At 53.9% G+C, this 16,447-nt stretch overlaps 1 protein-coding gene across 1 annotated transcript in view; it reads left to right on the forward strand.

The window, feature by feature from the left end:
* Positions 1 to 11,173: 11,173 nt before the first annotated feature.
* The window catches only part of Phactr3 (phosphatase and actin regulator 3), a 186,365-nt gene continuing 181,091 nt past the window's right edge, over positions 11,174 to 16,447 (forward strand). The window contains exon 1 of the mRNA XM_078052084.1: positions 11,174 to 11,326. Coding sequence (XP_077908210.1) covers positions 11,221 to 11,326 — 106 coding nt within the window. The 5' untranslated portion in view covers positions 11,174 to 11,220. The remainder of the gene's footprint in view (positions 11,327 to 16,447) is intronic.

Below are 16,447 nucleotides of genomic sequence, written 5' to 3' on the forward strand. Positions count from 1 at the left end.
CTTAGAAAATTCCTTAAATAGCTTTTCCTGACTGTACCAATTATAGCCAACTTAATCACAAACAAAACCTTTTTGAGGTTTATCTTCTACAAACCTTCTGCCCCTTACTTACATATTTTATATCTTTTTTACATCCTTGGTTCCTCTCTCTCCTCTTGTACTTTAGCACAAAAATATTACTTTATCCTACAAAATAGTTTCTCATCCAGAAACATTTTTTCTTCTAGCTTTCTTTGCTAAAATGTTTCCCTACCTATAAATTTTTTTATGTATCTTTCCTTTTTTTTTCAGACCCTTTTAAAATTTATATTCTAAAATATCATGAAATTTCAGAATTTATACAAATTTCTCCTTTTCAATACTGATAAATAAGATAAAACAGTTAACTTTTTTTTTACAGTACTTTAATAACAATGCAGATGAGACTTTTTGTTTTTCTTGCCTGTAAAATTACTCCTGTTAAAATTTCAACTCTTAGTAACTTTGCATTCTTTAGTACCAGAAGCAAAGCAACCTTAAAACTGTTTTTCAGTTTATCAGCTTATGAGAACACATTGAATAGACCCGGATATGTGTTGCTGCATAGAATTTAAGAAGTCAAGAGCACTTAAACTTAAGCTAAGCAGCTGATGTTAACTTTATAAATTAATCAGACATTTTCTCTAACAAACACATTCATAAATGTTTATCATATTTACGTTAAATCCAACTTACCCATGTTTAATTTAGGTTACCCACGAAATCCAAGGGATCAAGGTAGAGTTAACATTCTAAGTCACTTATTCCTGCCAATTAAAAAAATCTTTAAAAGCAATAGACATTGAACTTTAAACACATTATAGAAGGTAATGTTTTTCTGATTGGCTGGCCTCCGAGAGAGAAAAACACGTAAGTTAGGAATTTCAAAGCCATCTTCACGCTTACCAGTGCAAACTGACCCTTTAGAAACTAAAACAGCCTGTCACAGATTTTTAGAGTTTGGCGCAGACATGGCAAGGGCCTGTGCAGTTGGGAGTGTTGACGGAGTCTGTCAGCCTTGGTGGACGCCGAAATCAAAGTTCCAGTGGCCTCTCCTCCTCCACAGGGGCAGACTTACTCCCACTGCCACCGCTGCTTATTTTCCCTGCTTAGGGCTCTTTAAAAGAAAAGAAGACTTGTACATATGGGACCTTTCCATTGCCTTCCCTGTCCCTAGACCTAGAATCTCTATTCCCCATTTTCTGGTAGTTTCCTGCAACTGGGTTTCCCCTGTGTACTCAGCCCCCTTCCTGGGGACTTCTTACACACCTGGGTCCCCTGAGCTCCCCCTTATTGGAGGTGTCCTGCACGCTCTGACCTCTTGCTTTGTCCATCTCCAGCGTCTCCCTCTTGGGAGAGTGGAACCGCAGATCCGGAGCCCACTCTCACTTGTCCAGGACCAGTTTCCGCCACACACTCATCCTCCCCAAACGCCCAACCACCAGGGCAGGACTCCCGTCCAGTCTTCCCACCTTAGCCGATGAAGCCACCTGATTCCCAGGGTGCCTGCACCCCTGCCCACCAGGGTCACAGTCTCAGGCCTTCCTATGGCTTCTGTGGGGGACGGGACATGGGAGCAGAGCAGGCCACTCAAAGTGGGGTGGGCTGAGCTCCCCTCTCCAGCACAGTTCCAATCCAGGCTGGCACCGAGGTCCCAGAGGGGCCAAGTTGTGAGGAACACGCTCACCTGTGCAAATCCAAAGAACAAACCGGGAGAGACAAGGGACAGCCACAAGTGAGGCTTTCCTTTTATGATGATCCCCAAGATGGGGGGCCTTGGGGCTGGGCCTGGGGCTCAGCCACAGTGCACTTTCCTGGCGTGTGTGAGGCACTGGGTTCGATTCTCAGCACCACATATAAATAAATAAATAAAGTTCTATCAACAAGGAAAAAAAAAAAAAGATGGAGGGCCTGGTGGTAGGGACACACAGATTGGGCACAGCCAGTGCTTTCTGCCCTGGAGTTCAAGGTCACTCTCCTGCTTCCTCGTTGGCTGAGCACTAGGAGGGTGCACAGTCTTCCCAGAGCCTAGGGTTTACCTAGGGTTCACTGTCTCCTGTTGGGTTATGGAAGTTACCCAGCTTCCTCCCTTCCCTTTCTTCCCTGTTGGTGCGGGAGTCCCTCTGGACGGAGCGCCTTGGCACGTTCACCTCTGTGGGTCAGGTAGGCCCTTCCTTCTCCCCTCCTGTCTGTCGGGGCCTATGGATTCCTACCCTCTGGTTCTAACTGCTTGTGACTTTTCATTCTGCTCTATTTCCCCTCCAGCCGCCTTTCTTACATCCTGCGTCATTTTACATTTAAGGCTAAATACTGTGTCCTGGAAATGGACCAGGCACTTTCTGTTTCCCACAGGAAAAGGGATCCAACCAGGATACTTTGGAGGGTAGAAAAGGTGCCATTGATAACTGCACTGGACAGCAAGTTGCCAAGGTCTGACCCTGGTGAGCAGGGCACGAGTCACACTGCAGACTGTCCCTGCTCCAAAGTAGGTCTGCTGCTGTGCACACCCTCACAGATCCAGCAGCAGAGCAGGGAAGGAGTCTGTGGGGGTGGAGGCTGGCCTAGGACCGCAGCACAGTGGCTGCCCTCTGTCCGCATCAGGTCACAGCACTTCCCCTTGCAGTGTTCCCTAGTCATGCTTGAGCACTGCACCTTGTGGGGACACTGCAAGGGGAAGTCACAGGTAGAAGGTATCATGCTAACCTGCTGGTTTCATGTTCACACAAAGGGGACAGAGTCCAAACCCCACGTGGTTCTAAATTTAGGGAATGGTGTCCTTGCCTCCCAGACCTCAGGGGTCTCCACCTGGCCTTCTTCCTGTCTTCAGGAAGGTCGCCCCTCCTGGCTCTGCAGAAACACTCACTAGAGGGACACTCACTGCTCCAGGCCTCAGGCCTCACATTCCACTGAACAAGCCAAGGTGTAGTGTAAGGGCTGCCATCCCCAGTCCTGCCTTCCCTCACTGAAAGCCAGCATGCTGCAGTCCTTGCCATCCCCAGGGGCCATCTTCTAGTAGCTGCTATGTCCAGGGCCCACGCAGGCTGGCTGTGAGCATGCATTTGTCAGATGGACTGAGCCTGGGACATTCACTCTGGTGGCACAGCGGGGGCTGGCAGTGTTGGTCAAGAGTCAGCACACTCCGTCCATGGGCCCAGTCCAGCTCTCTGTTTAGACACTGACGCAGCCAGACCTGTTCTTTGCATCTGTGGGAGCTTGCTCTGCAGGCCAGGGGCCTTGTGGCCATTGAAGCTTAACCTATTACTGTGCAGACCTTCTCAGGACAAAGCAAAGGGAGCAGGTGAACAGCTGTGGCCACAGCCTCTGGCCATCCGGGCCTGGTCAGGCTCCAGGAAGCAATCACCTTTCTCCATGTTGTCACTGGGAGCTGGCCTAGGGGCAAAGCTGTCTTCACCGGGACCTACTCCTTGGTGTGACAGTTCCCTGGAAGGTTTCAGGGACAAGGACCCACAGCAGAGATGCCCAGAGCTGGGCTGGGGTAGTGGGGCACACACCCCATGAATGCCATGTGTTTCCAGCTCTGGAGGCTGGTCATTTCCCAACTGCCAGGAGGGTCATGAGATGGCATCCAACATCTGCCATGTGGTAGACCCTCAAGCAGGGAAAGGTGTCCCATCAACGTGGGCAGCGAACCTAAATGGAGAGGAATGAAGGGACAAGAGACAAAAGTTCTGATCAAGCTGCAAACAGGGGTATTTATATGCTGGGGATGGGGAAGGTCTCTAATCAGCAATTGCTGGATGTGGGTGGTAAAACTGCCAGCTGCAAGATGTCTGATGATCCTGATAACCACAGGATGTTCCAGGGAGATAGGTAGCTGCAGGATGCCTCCCAGGCAGGATGTCTCCCAGGGGGCTGTCAGGCTAATCTTTGAAGGAGAATTTCCTTCTAGTCCCGGACAGGATGGTACTGATGGTGTTTAAAATGGAGATGATTTGCACTCTAGGTGCACTATAAAGCACAACTCAGTGGTCTGCAGTGTACTCCCAAGGTCGTGTGACCCTTGCCAATGTACCTCCAGGACATTTTTACCACCCCATTGAGACACCTGGTACCCGCCAGGAAGCCCCCCTCCTCACTTCCCCTGCCCCAGCTCTCACTAAGCTGCGTTCTGTTCTTATGAATGGCCTCCTCTGGACATTGCACATGGATGGCATTATGGACTCTGCAGACTGGCTTCTTTCATGTAGCACGATCTCTTCCAGGCTCGTCCATGTTGTAGCGTCTTGATGCACCAGTACTTGTTGATTTCAGATAATATCCCATTGTATGCATAGGTGACAGTTCACCGGCCACTCACCAGTCGATGGCGGTTGGAGTGCTCCCAGTTTGTGTCTATTATGATAAATGCTACCTTGAGCAACCACGGACAAGATTTCCTGGGGATGTGTGTTTCTAGTTCTTTCGGTGTATGCCAAGGAGTGGCCTCGCTGGGTCACAGAGTGATTCTGTTTATTTTTTTGAGGAATTTCGAGGTGTCTTCTAAGGTGACCACACCATTTTACGTTCTGAGCATTTGTTTTTAACTATTGAGTGATACCCCAACTATATTTTAAACAGCTTACGTCATTCCTAAAATTCGGCAGGGAAGGGGAACTGAGGTGACAGGTCAAGGGATGGGGACAGGGAGGAAAGAGGCAGAAAGGGTCCTGCTGGGGGCAGACCATGGCTCTCCATATGAGGCTCTGGGCCCCTGTGGGGGGTGGGTTCTGGGGCACTCAGAAGTGGCTCTGGAAGGCCTCAGGAGACTTTGTGAACAGGGGTTGACTGTACTTAAAGATCTGGAGAGAGCTGGGCTTGGTGGCGCACACCTGTAATCCCAGCAGCTTGGGAGGCTGAGGTAGTAGATGTGAGTTCAAAGCCAGCCTCAGCAAGGGCAAGGCACTATGCAACTCAGTGGTCTCTAAATACAATATGAAATAGGGCTGGGGATGTGACTCAGTAGTAGAGTGCCCCTGAGTTCAATCCCTGGAACAAAAAAAAAAAAAAAAAAAAAAATTGGAAGAGCTGGGCTCGGTGGTTCACGCCCATAATCCCAACAAGCCAGCCTTAGGGTCTTAGTGAGACCCTAAGCAACTTAGCTAGACAGGCTGGGGATGTGATTCAGTTGTTAAATGTCCCTGGGTTCAATCCCAGTACCAAGAAAGAAAAGTTGTTTATATATGGAAAGAAATATGATGTAATATGGACACAAATGGGCGAGAGTACAAACTCAGATGAGTTTTAGGGAACTCAAAGGGATCCACGGCCTGCTCACACCACAGGTCACACAGAGCCTGGGCAAAGTGGGACAGGCCCGACTGCACTCTTCCCTGCAGCCACTGGAGGGCGCCTGGGCCATTACCCAGCGGGAAGTGCTAATGGTCATCTCCCTGGTCCCAGCTCTTGCTTGGTGCCCTCTTTGAGCCCCCAGAGTGCACCCCAGGGACTGCAGGAGGTGGGTATGCTCCTCCGGGCCACTGAGGGATGTGGAGTAAGGTTTATGTGAGTGGAGAGAATGCAAACGTCTCCTGGATTTTTACCATAAAATAGGACTTAAAAGAAACAAAGCATTTCAGCCCAGACCACTGCAGCACTTGTGCTGATTTTCCTTTGCTTTAGGTATGGACTTAGAGAAGCCCTGCATTGGCTTTCCGGAGGACACAGGGTGTCAGTGCCCTGCAGAGAAACACACACTCTCACTCTTACACATATGCAGGTACTCAGTGCCCCCTCTCAGTTCCTGTCTTCCTCCCACACCACCAGCCACTCTCAGGAACCTGGGTGCCCTTTCTTTTCTTTCTTTCTTTCTTTCTTTCTTTCTTTCTTTCTTTCTTTCTTTCTTTCTTTCTTTCTTCCTTCCTTCCTTCCTTCCTTCCTTCCTTCCTTCCTTCCTTCCTTCCTCCTTCCTTCCTTCCTTCCTTCCTTCCTTCCTTCCTTCCTTCCTTCCTTCCTTCCTTCCTTCCTTTCTTCCTCTACCCCCCCCCTCTCTCTGGGATTAAATCTAGGGCACTTTTCCACTGAGCTACAACCCTGGCACTTTTTATTTATTTATTATTAAATTTTGAGACAGCATCTTGCTAAGTTGCCCAGGCTGGCCTTGAACTTGCAGTCCTCCTGCCTCAGCCTTCCTAGTTGCTGGGATTATAGGTGTGCAATACCACATCTGGTTTGTGATGTCTTTTCTTAAAAGGGGAATTTCTTCTCTTTTAAAACAAGTAATTTATTAAAGTAAAATCTGCGTAATATAAAATTAATCATTTCATTTTTGCAGTGCTGGGGATGGAAACCAGGGTTTTGTGCATGCTAGGCAACACTCTACCACTGCGCAACACCCAAGCCCCAAATTAATCATTGTAAAACAATCTGTGGTTTTTACTACATTAACAATGTGTGCAACCCCCTCTATCTAATTCCAAAGCTTTTTTTTTTTTTAAAAAAAAAACACTGACTTTTCTGAACTTTACTTTTTTGAATGGAGTCTCACCAAGTTGTCCAAGTTGGCTTTGAATTCTCAATCCTCCAGTCCCTGCCTCATGAGCAGCTAGTCAGATGTAGCCACCATACCCAGCTCCTTCGAAAGCATTTTCCTCACCTGCAAGTTAAAATCCTTCTTCTCCTGGTGCCCCTTTGATCCTGATTTTTGCTTGTTTTATTATTGCCCACCTACCATGGGCACGAGGCTTATGGCTGGGAATTTCTAAAGGTGACCAGTTTCTGCCTCAGAAATCCCCATCCTTGATTCTTGACCAAACCCTGGACTGTTCTAGCTCCTGAAAAGCAGCGTCCCGCCACCTCTAGACAGCGGCGGTCTGGGCCATGAGACATGCTCCCTGCTCTGTCCACCCTGTCAGACACAGCCAGTCATAGCACACTCCTGTTGACACGTGAGTGGGCCAAGCGCTGCTGCTGCACCAGGTGCTGCACCCAGGCAGGTGCCCTGGGCAGCCAACACCAAGACAGCCAGGAAGGCAGTCTGCAGTCTGATGGGGGCACAAACGTGGGCCTCCCCAGGAAGCCAGGCCTGACTAGGAAGAGGCCCGGCGATTGGGTGCTCCAGCCCTGCAGAGAAGCACCCCAGTCCCACTCATGCCTCCGGGGAAGACCTTGAGAGGTTCTCCCTGCTGGCTCCTGTGGGACTTCAGGATGCTAAGGAATTCCCCGCATGGTCAGAGCCAGTGAATTCAGGCTGTGTGTGTGCTGTGCTGAGGGACAGAGGGTAGCTCAAAGTCACACCTTGCTCATAGTTTTCAGGGAGTGTAGTGCCAACCAAAGTGCAGGGTCCTTCTTAAAAAATATCAAGGACCTCAAGACGGTGATGGCTGAGCATGCAGACGAGTCAGGACCTTCTGAGCCATGGCCTGTGTGAGGCGCTCTGCCCCAGGGCTACCTTTGAGCATGGACGGCAGGACCTGGCCTGAAGCACAGTGCAGAGGACTTGTCCGCCCACATTCTCCCCAAGTCACTGGTTTTGTGGCGCTTCCTCATCCAGCGTGGGGTTCAGGTGACCATCCTTCCCTACGTCTATGCATCCTCCATGCCACCAGCCCTGGCCAATCAGCATCTTCCATTCCTTGGGTGGCAGAGTCTTGGATCCAGCTGTGTCCAAGGTGAGCCCTTTCCTGGACTTCCCAAGGGGAGAGCCTGTGCCTGCCCTTTCTGCTCCAGCCCAATGCCCTTGACTTCAGTCCATCGGTGCCGGAGAGTTACTTCCACTGGGTCAGCCTGGCGAACTCATCAGCTTGGGTGCACCCTCAGCAGGGCTCCTGCTGTCCTTTCTCTGTGCCTGCAGCTGGACCTGTCCATGGGATTTCAGGACCTTGCTTCTCTGAACTGTGGCAGGCCCAAAGGCATCTGTCCACTTCTTTACCAGGATGAGGTCCATGGGCTGTGCTGTGAGTCTTACAGGGCCTGCTCTGGTCTAAATCCACACTACCAAGGGCCCTGGTGGGCAGGCAGTGTACCCAAGGCCAGCCCTCCAAGGTCTTGCTGAGTCCTAGGGAGAGGCAGGGGCAGCCTTTGCAGGGCTGGGCCTGGCTGGCCTGTCACCCTCCTTGGGTCTAGAAGCTACATGGTCAGCAGTCAGCACAGACCCTGGAGTCCAGTTACTGGGAGTGGACTAGCCTTGTCCGTGAACCAGCCGCCCAGCCTGGGGTAACCTCTGTGAGCTTTGGGTTCCTCATTTGTGAAACGGAGTGATTGAGATCGTGGTGACGGACAGATCAGGAGCACCATGCTCAGTGCCTGGCTTGGGGGGAGTGTTCCCCATCCTGCACTATTACGCATTTCCTTTCCCCTTCCATCCGGGTCCCAGGCCATGGCCACTAGGAGACTAGTCTACAAGCCTCTGGCAGGACTGTGCACGTCTCTCCTGAGAGGGTGCACCTGGAAGGCTACGTCGACCTGTTGCATGAGGCAGATGGGTGACTGGTCATGAAGGCACTGTCCTTGGGACAGGCAGCAGAACCATGAGCCTCATACTTGGCCCACCTTGGATTTGTGATTGTGACTATTTCTATCTGTTAACCTCTTCCCATCCAAGGCTGAGGGGAAAGGAAATGGCAGGGAAAGTATGACTGACAATTCCAGCCCTCCAAAGGGCTGCCTGCAGGCACAGCTGGAACCAGGTGTTCGGCAGGCAGTTCCGGGAACCACAGAATACCTCGCTCTGTAGACTCCCCCTGTTCTGTGTTGTTCTTCTGAGGAATGCGATGGCTCTGGGAAGTCTGGACCATCTCCTCCAGGTTGGGGAAGCCCAAGCGCTCCTCTCTCCAGTCCAGAAAATCCCCCAAGTATGCCTGCCTCTGTGAGCCAACTCTCCCCACCAGTCACAGTCCAGATGGACCATGCTGACTGGTTATACTGGTCAGGAGCCCTCTGTGGGGTTGGGAAGGGGCCTTGGTTCCACCAGAGCAGGGAGGGGCTCCCCAATGCAAAACAGATGGGCTCTGAGCGACAGGAGAGGAAGCCTGTCCTCTGAAATCCCAGCACAGCAGGGAGCAGGGCTCAGGTGTGGGCAAGTACTTGCACTTCACATCTGGGGCCTGGGAGAGGGAAAACCGAGTGACCACACATGGAGAAAGCAAGGAGGCGGAGGAAACGCCCCGGAGATGAGCCCATGCTTAAGCCAGGTTTGTGGGATGAGTAGGAGTTTGCAGAGCTTGCCATGCACTCGGCAGAGAGCAAGCACTTGTAAAAGCACTGTGACATGACAGCAACCAAGGCCGGAAACTGGACTCTGTCCCCTCCTAACTTCCTAGGGAAAGCTATTTCACTTTTCTGAGCCTCAGTTTGTGCCTTCAAGTAGTTGGGGATAGTAACAGTGTTTCCTTATGTGAGCTTCAGAGGAGAAATGGGAGGAAGGGGTGGGGCGATGGCTGTGATCAAGCCCCTGCTCTCACTGGGCTTGAACTTGCCCATCTGTACACTGGGCAGAGAGTGCCCTCCTCAAGTGCCTCGGAGTCCCCATGAACCTGAGCCTGTCGCAGCACCACCTAGCATTGTAAAGGTAAAATTTCTAAGCTGACTCTAAGCTGCAAGAGTCTGAGTTAAAGTGTAAAAGACTGGGGATTGTAAGGTTTCTAAATTGAAAGGCTTGGGCTAAAAATAATAATAATAGGCCAGGTATTGTTAAAATTCCTCTGCTACCCCCAGAACCTGTAATCTCTGTAGCTGTTAGAACAATACCTGAACTGCCCAGTAAATATTTCCATTGATTCCCTGGTTGTTTATTAGCTAAGGGCTCCAAATAGCTCAGACGTAAGCATCCAGGCCACAAAACCAATCAGTTTAAATGTGTACCCCACTCAGGGGTGACCAATCACCTCTGCCCAGACTGTTCCCGCCAATAGATGTACTAATCATGGCTCAGGGTTGTTGTTCAATTTTCCCGTGCCTCAAGATGATTTGTTCTGATGTATGCAAAGCCCCCCACCCTCTCCAAAAAGTGTACTTAAGCTCTGCTTGACCTCTGCTCTGGGCTCTGGGCTGCTCTCCCTTCCTGAGTGAGCCTTGAGCCCCAGCATGCTGGTTCAATAAAACTTCCCCCTGCAATTGCATGAAGCTGGTCTCTTGTGTGGTCTCTCCCTCCAACGCTCCGCCAGACCCTTACAGCATTAGCTTCTAAAAGTTCAGCGATGCCAGGTGTACAGGGAGGGAGTCCAGCAGGGCACTCCGCAGAAGGGTGGGCTGCAGAGTCCTTTCCCCTTTGGTCACTGAGTTTCCACAACTGTAAACTGGACAGTATGATGGCACCTGCTCACTGCGTGGCTGGGGGATTGAGCAGAGGACCGCTGGGTCCCTCAGGAGACACAGCGGCCCACATTGCAAGCTCTTGGTGACAGGGAGAGCAGCAACATTGCTTTGGGCTGGTGGGGGGGGGCTGTGTTGGTTACCCTCAGCCCCTGGGCCTCTCCCGGTGACCTGGCTGCCTGGGTGCTGATGGGGGCCAGGACCCGTCTCAGGCAGGGGATCTGCCTCTCAGGCAGGGCTGGGCTGCAAAACCCAAAGTCAGCAGAAGCTGCTGAGACCTCTGAAGCTTCAGCCAGGGGGCTGGTGGTGAGAGGGTTGTGCTTTTGACACCAGCACGGACTGGCGTGGAGCTCGACAGACTAGCCCAGGAGCGTTGTGGTGGTCACAGGGTGTCCCGATCTAACACTGAATAGCTATGCTTTGTCTTAGGACAAACGGTTAATACGCAGGGATCTTTGAAGAAGCCAGAGTCCCCAGCACTGGGGAGCCTCCGGCTCGCCAAGTCTCAGGTCCTCGTCATCTCATTTCACTCCAAGTCCATTTCACACACGAGAACGCTGAGGCTCACAAAGGTCAAGCGACGCGCCCAGCAGCTCCAACCTGGCAGCCTCCTTAGGATCAATTAACCCAGCTCCCCACCTCGGACGACCTGGCTGTCCCTTTCACGATTCTAGGGCATTCCAGGAAGGCCCCGGGAGCAGCCAGCTCTGAAGCCAGCTCTGAAGCCCCACTGCTGCTCCGGGCAGACTGCGGCTCTGGGCAGGGCCCGGGAAGGTCAAGGTCACGGCGGTGCCCCTCGGCGTCCCCGCCCGGCGGAGGCGGCCTCGCGCCGCGGCACCGCCCCCGGCCCGGGTCCCGCCCCGCCGGCACCTCCCCGCGGCCCCCAGCTCCGCGCTGCGTTGGCGGGTCCCGGCAGACGCAGCCCGGAGCCGCGCAGAGCGGCCCTTGGGCGGGATGCGCGGTCGAGTCGGGGGGCGCGCCCGCTGGCCGGCGCCGCTGCGCTCGCTGCTGAGAGCCTTCCGGGCTCCGGACGCCGCCGCCGCCCCAGGCCCGGTGCAAGGTAAGCGCGCCGCGGGAGAGGGCTCGGTCCGGCCGGGCGCGGGGCTGGGGTGACGCCTCCGGAGCCGCGCCCCTGCCCTTGGTCATTGCGGGTGGCCAGGATCCCCTCTCTGGCCCCAGCCACGGAGGTGGGCGCCTCCTATCTCGGGCTTTCCCCTGCAGCAAAGTCGTGCGCGAAGATGTCCCTTTAGGGAGAAGGACAGTGCCCACAGTGATCAGGAGTGCTGGCCGTGGGGTCGGACAGTCCCGGGTCCGGGTCCTCCTCTGCTGGTCACACGACCCTGTGTGCATCCCACTTGGCCTTCTCGTGCCTCAGTTTCCACGTCTGTGAAGTGGGGAGGACCCAGTACTTGCATCTTGAGGACAGTACTTGAGTTCACCAGGTGGAGGGGCATACAGCAAGGGCCACTTGTGAGAGCTCAACTGGGGCCTCCACCTGGTGGTGCCAGCCCCTTGCCTCCTGCCGGGCAGACACCTGGCCCTGGAGCCAGTCCAGCCACAGTTGAAAGGATGGGATCTTCAGCCGCCCTGAGAAACCAGGAGAGTAACACCTGGGGGGAGAAGGGGCTTGTCTCCACGGAGAGCTATGCTGGACTAGGAGGCTATTGGCACTGGGTCATCAGGTGTCCAGGGGGCTGCACAAATGGGCGAGGATACTCAGGCCAGAGCTTCCTGGCTGGCCCCTTCTAAGCTTCTCCTGGGGGCCCCACCCCAGGCTGATAGGTTAGAACGTCCTGGAATCTTTTTAACCAGTGCCCCTGGGTAATTTGGAAAAAGGGCAGTAGGTGACTGTTTTAGGTCTCCTTAGGGGTTCTTATCAGTGGCTTTCACCCCTCTGTGGTGGTCACTCCTGGCAAGGTAGTGTCCCCTGGCATCTAGGGGTAGCAGCCAGGGATGCTGCCTAAAACCCTGCAGTGCTCAGGTCAGCCACTGCCCCGCCCCCAAAGATATTTCTCTCCACAGGGTTAGTGCTGAGTTGGGAGATCCTGGGGTACATGGGCCACAGGACTGAGAAGGGAGTGACACTAGTTAGCTGGGTCAGCAGGTATCCTTTGAAAGCTGGGCTCCCTTTGGTGCCCAGGAGAAGATCTCCTGGGCCCAGCTTTGGGCACTTCTGTGTGAGTCGGGGGGCCTGGAGCCAGGATGGTCAGTGGCCTTTCTGTTGCAGACTGCACCCTCTGGAATGCCAAGCACCTGTGAGCATCATCCCGGCCCTCTCAGTGGCTGAGCTCCAGGTGGAGCCAGGGACACTAGGGACACCCTCTAGTGCCCCTCTGGTGCCTGCACATAGTAGGTGCTCCGAAGGGTGGCTTCCTCCTCCTAAAGCACCCTGCCATTAGCAAAATTTGGGGGCTGGGTGCACAGTGGGTGCATTTGGTTGAATTTGGCAGGTCTTTAGTTTGGCAGGTGAGATCTACCTGCATCTACCTGCCGTGTGCCAGGCCTCACCTGTTCCACATGCGTCTTTCAATACTAGGCATTTTAAAAATGGTTCTGTAGCCTTTGCCTAGGCTTTGAGAGAGGCAGGTCCCAGCCACCGTGACCCACTTTTGCCTGGGAGAAAGCAGAATATTTAGTCAGTGGGCCAGCAAATGATCACAGTCGCTGGAAATGCTGCAGGCATTGACCTGGGAGCTGGGAAGCCAGAGAGCCGGGAGCAGCCCCTGCCTGCAGGGGTGTGTACTCCGGTGGGACAGAAGGAGATTGACTTGGGAGGGAACCCAACCAAACATTTCAGCACAGGACCATGTGGGGAAGAAGAGAAGTCTGAACAGGCAGAAGGAGGGCCAGCGGCCTCAGGCCTGACCAGGGAGGAGCGAGCCCTGTGAGGACCGGGAGTGAGCATCCCCCGTGGGAGAGGAAGCAGTGGAAAGGCCCTGAGGTGGGAGTTACTGGTGGGACTGGAGAACAGCAGAGGATCTTGAGGCTGAAGTTCTGGGCAAGGGCAGGGAGGGGGCTGTCTGGGGCCCTGAGCCGCGGTCCTCAGACTCAGCAATGCGCCCCTGGGGTTTTACTTGTGTGCTCCAGGGCCAGAGGCAGGCTTTAGACTGAGGGGGAAGCTCCCTTCGTCTTTGGAGTGGCGGTAGGCTGTTGGGGGAAGGCTCTGCTGCTCAGAGGACAGGAGGGTGGCTTCAGAGCAGGGAAAAGTGGGAAGCCCTGGGACACCTCCGTGGCAGGGCTGGTCAGACCTGCTGCTGCCCCAAGTCCAGGGAGCCATGAAGCTCTGTGTCTGAGCACTGGTAATGGTGACACTGGAGGGTTGTCCATAGCCAGGAGGCTGGGGGGACGGAGGTGGAGAGGTGGGGGGAGGACAGGCGCTCTGTGGTGACGCACTAGGGGGTGGACGGGCTGTGTCTGTGGGCAGGTGCACAGCTGCCCCTGGAGCTGGGGAAGGTGCTTGGTCTGGAGGCTCCAGTCTGGGGCACTGGGACAGAGGGTGCATGTGGGCTTCACTGTCATAGCTCAGTGTTGAAGGGACCCACATCCAAATACCAAGTGTTGCTCTGCATCAAGAGGCCAGGGGCCCAGGGGAGAGCCAGGCTGTGTGCCTAGGACTCTGGGCCCTCTGGTGGCTGGACGTTGACAAGGTCCCTTGACCTCTTCCCTTCTGGAACCAGGAGGATGTGCAGTCCCCACTGGGTCTCCGGCTGACTTGTTTTGTGTGGCTGCTTCCTGGAGCTTGCTTTGGGTGGTTGGCTCTCACCTTAAAGGGAAAATGTGCTGTTTTTGTGGCTAGCTCTGCTTTGATTGAGGAGCAAATTGGCCACTGGTTCCTCTAGACTGGAAAGTCTGATTAGGAAGGGCTGACTCCTCCCAGGCTATTTCTGCACCAAATGAGTTCTTTAAAATTTTTTTGAAGGGAAAGACATGATCGATGATATCATGACATGCCCCATGCTCTGGCTGATGCTCCTTAAAAGTGGCTTTAGGGACTGCAAACGGTGGCGGTTGAAATTTAATGCCTGTTTCCCCAGGGCATTCCCCAGAGTGAGCCTGGACAAGGTTCTCTGGAGGCAGTAACTCTGAAGACCCACTTTGGGCCCGGAACCATCCATTTCTTTTGAAAATTTAGTAGTAGCCAGCGTGACTTTTTGGGGGAGCAAGTGACTGCAATGGACTAGACCTGCTGAATCCTTCAATTCGGGGTCAACTCCAGAGCCTGTGCATCTGTGGCTCCCACTAGCATGTCCTTGCCTGTCCCTGGGTCATATCACTAGACCTTGAACCCATCACCAAGGCCAGCGAGCAGGAAGTGCTGAATGGCTGAGGCTCAGCTCACTGGCCTCCCTAGGTCAGGGATGGAGCCTGTGTCCCCTCGACAGCCAGGCCTGAGCCTCCCAGCAGGGAACTGGGGATGTCAACAGAACCCAGCGGGTAGATGCCAAGCCCCAAACTCCATCAGGCTTCCAGGTGCACCTCCTTTGTGCCGGGTCCCACACCTGGGCACACCGGGCTCACACCTGGGCACACCGGGCCTGTAGACCTTGAGGCACTGTCGTCCTGCTACTGCCAGCTCCCTCCTGTGACCTGTTTGGAGACAGAGGCGGTTATGATGTTAGTTCGGACAGCAGTGAAGGGCCTTGAGGAGTGTATCCAACTCAGGGTCCCCTGTTCTGGTTCTCTGCCCAGCTGCTCAGGGCACACCCAGGACAACTGGGCCTTTCCCTTCCCAGGGGTCCTGCAGGCCCACTTCCCTTCCCTGTCTCTTGCTCCTAATGCATATGTGTCCACTACCCGCTGCCTTTGGGACTACTGGCTGCTGATGACTAGTTGACCACTTGTTTTTATTTTAAGGGAAAAGAGGGAAACTTGTCCTTAGAACAGGCCTGGTCTAAAGCTGGCACACCCTAAGTATTTGTTGGATGAATGCAGAATGCAGAACACACACACACACACACACACACACACACACACACACACACACACACACACCATCCATTCTCCAAGTGAGAAGCCTAAACATCCCAAGTGAGCAAGCCAGGCTGGGACGTGCTGCTGGGCCTCGCTCCTCCTGTGTCTCCAGGCAGCTGCAGAGAGAGCAGGTCAGCTCAGCCCTTGCTATGGACTTCCCCACCCTGGACAAGTAGGTCCCTGTGGAGAGCACACCATGTCGCCTCCTATAAGTTTCGGGAAGAGGCGGCACCACACAGCATGTCTTGTTCTGAATCCCGTTGTTCCACCCAGCAGTGTGTCTTGGAGCTTCATCTGGGTTAATAGATTCTGTCTAATTGCTTTAGAGGCTTTCTGGCCTCTGCTGCGATGGCCAGAGGTTGTCCCAGCCTCTCACTGGTACTGAGGGGAGCATGGGGGAGGCAGAGAGACCCAGTGGGAGGGCAAGCTTGCTGGGGGTCCTGCTGGGGGTCCTGCTGGGGTCCTGCGCAGCCCTCTGCACTCAACATCTCCTGGTGCGCCCTCCCCTCCCAGCAGCTGTCCGCCCAGCTCTGGATCCTTCCGATCTGAAACTCGGCCAGTCCCAGGGGAGAAGGTGGGATTTCCTTGGTTGACTGAGCATTCCCAGCTTGCCTCAGAGGGTTTCTTATGTTAATTGGCTGTTAATTGGCGCTTTCTGGGAGTTGGCTGTTGCTTTATTCAACCCTGTTTTCCTGTGGGTTCTTAGTCTTCTAATTGGTTGTAGGAGCCTCTTACATGTTCTGGTCTAATCTGGTACTTTGCTCTCTCCGAGGCTTGACTTTTCACTTTGCCGGGTCTTTGAAGCTCCTGCTGCACACGTCTGCCCGGCCCAGCGGGAGTCCTCTGTGCACCCCTCTGCTGCCCCCCCATCTCCTCCTGTCCACTCAAAGACATGTTGGGACTCTTAGTGGGTTTCCTGAACAACATGGGCACCACCACCCTGCACCCTGCCACCTGGAGCCTGGCCCAGTGTTGGCACTGACATCTGTGTCCAGCACTGCAGGGTGAATGGGGGCTGTGAGGTGCTGCTCCTGGGGCACCCACCAGAAGAGTGGGAATGGAACTTCCGTTCTGTCAGCCAGGGAGCTGGCCCTGCGAGCTGGCCCTGCAGCCAAACTAGCTGGACTGGCTGCTGGTGGTCGCCTCCTTTGCTGATGCCCCAAAGCTTGGTGAGTAGCCAGCCTGGGCACTCTCCTGTGTCCTTCAGGCC

The sequence above is a fragment of the Ictidomys tridecemlineatus genome, chromosome 5, assembly GCF_052094955.1.
Source record: "Ictidomys tridecemlineatus isolate mIctTri1 chromosome 5, mIctTri1.hap1, whole genome shotgun sequence".
Classification (NCBI taxonomy): Eukaryota; Metazoa; Chordata; class Mammalia; order Rodentia; family Sciuridae; genus Ictidomys; species Ictidomys tridecemlineatus.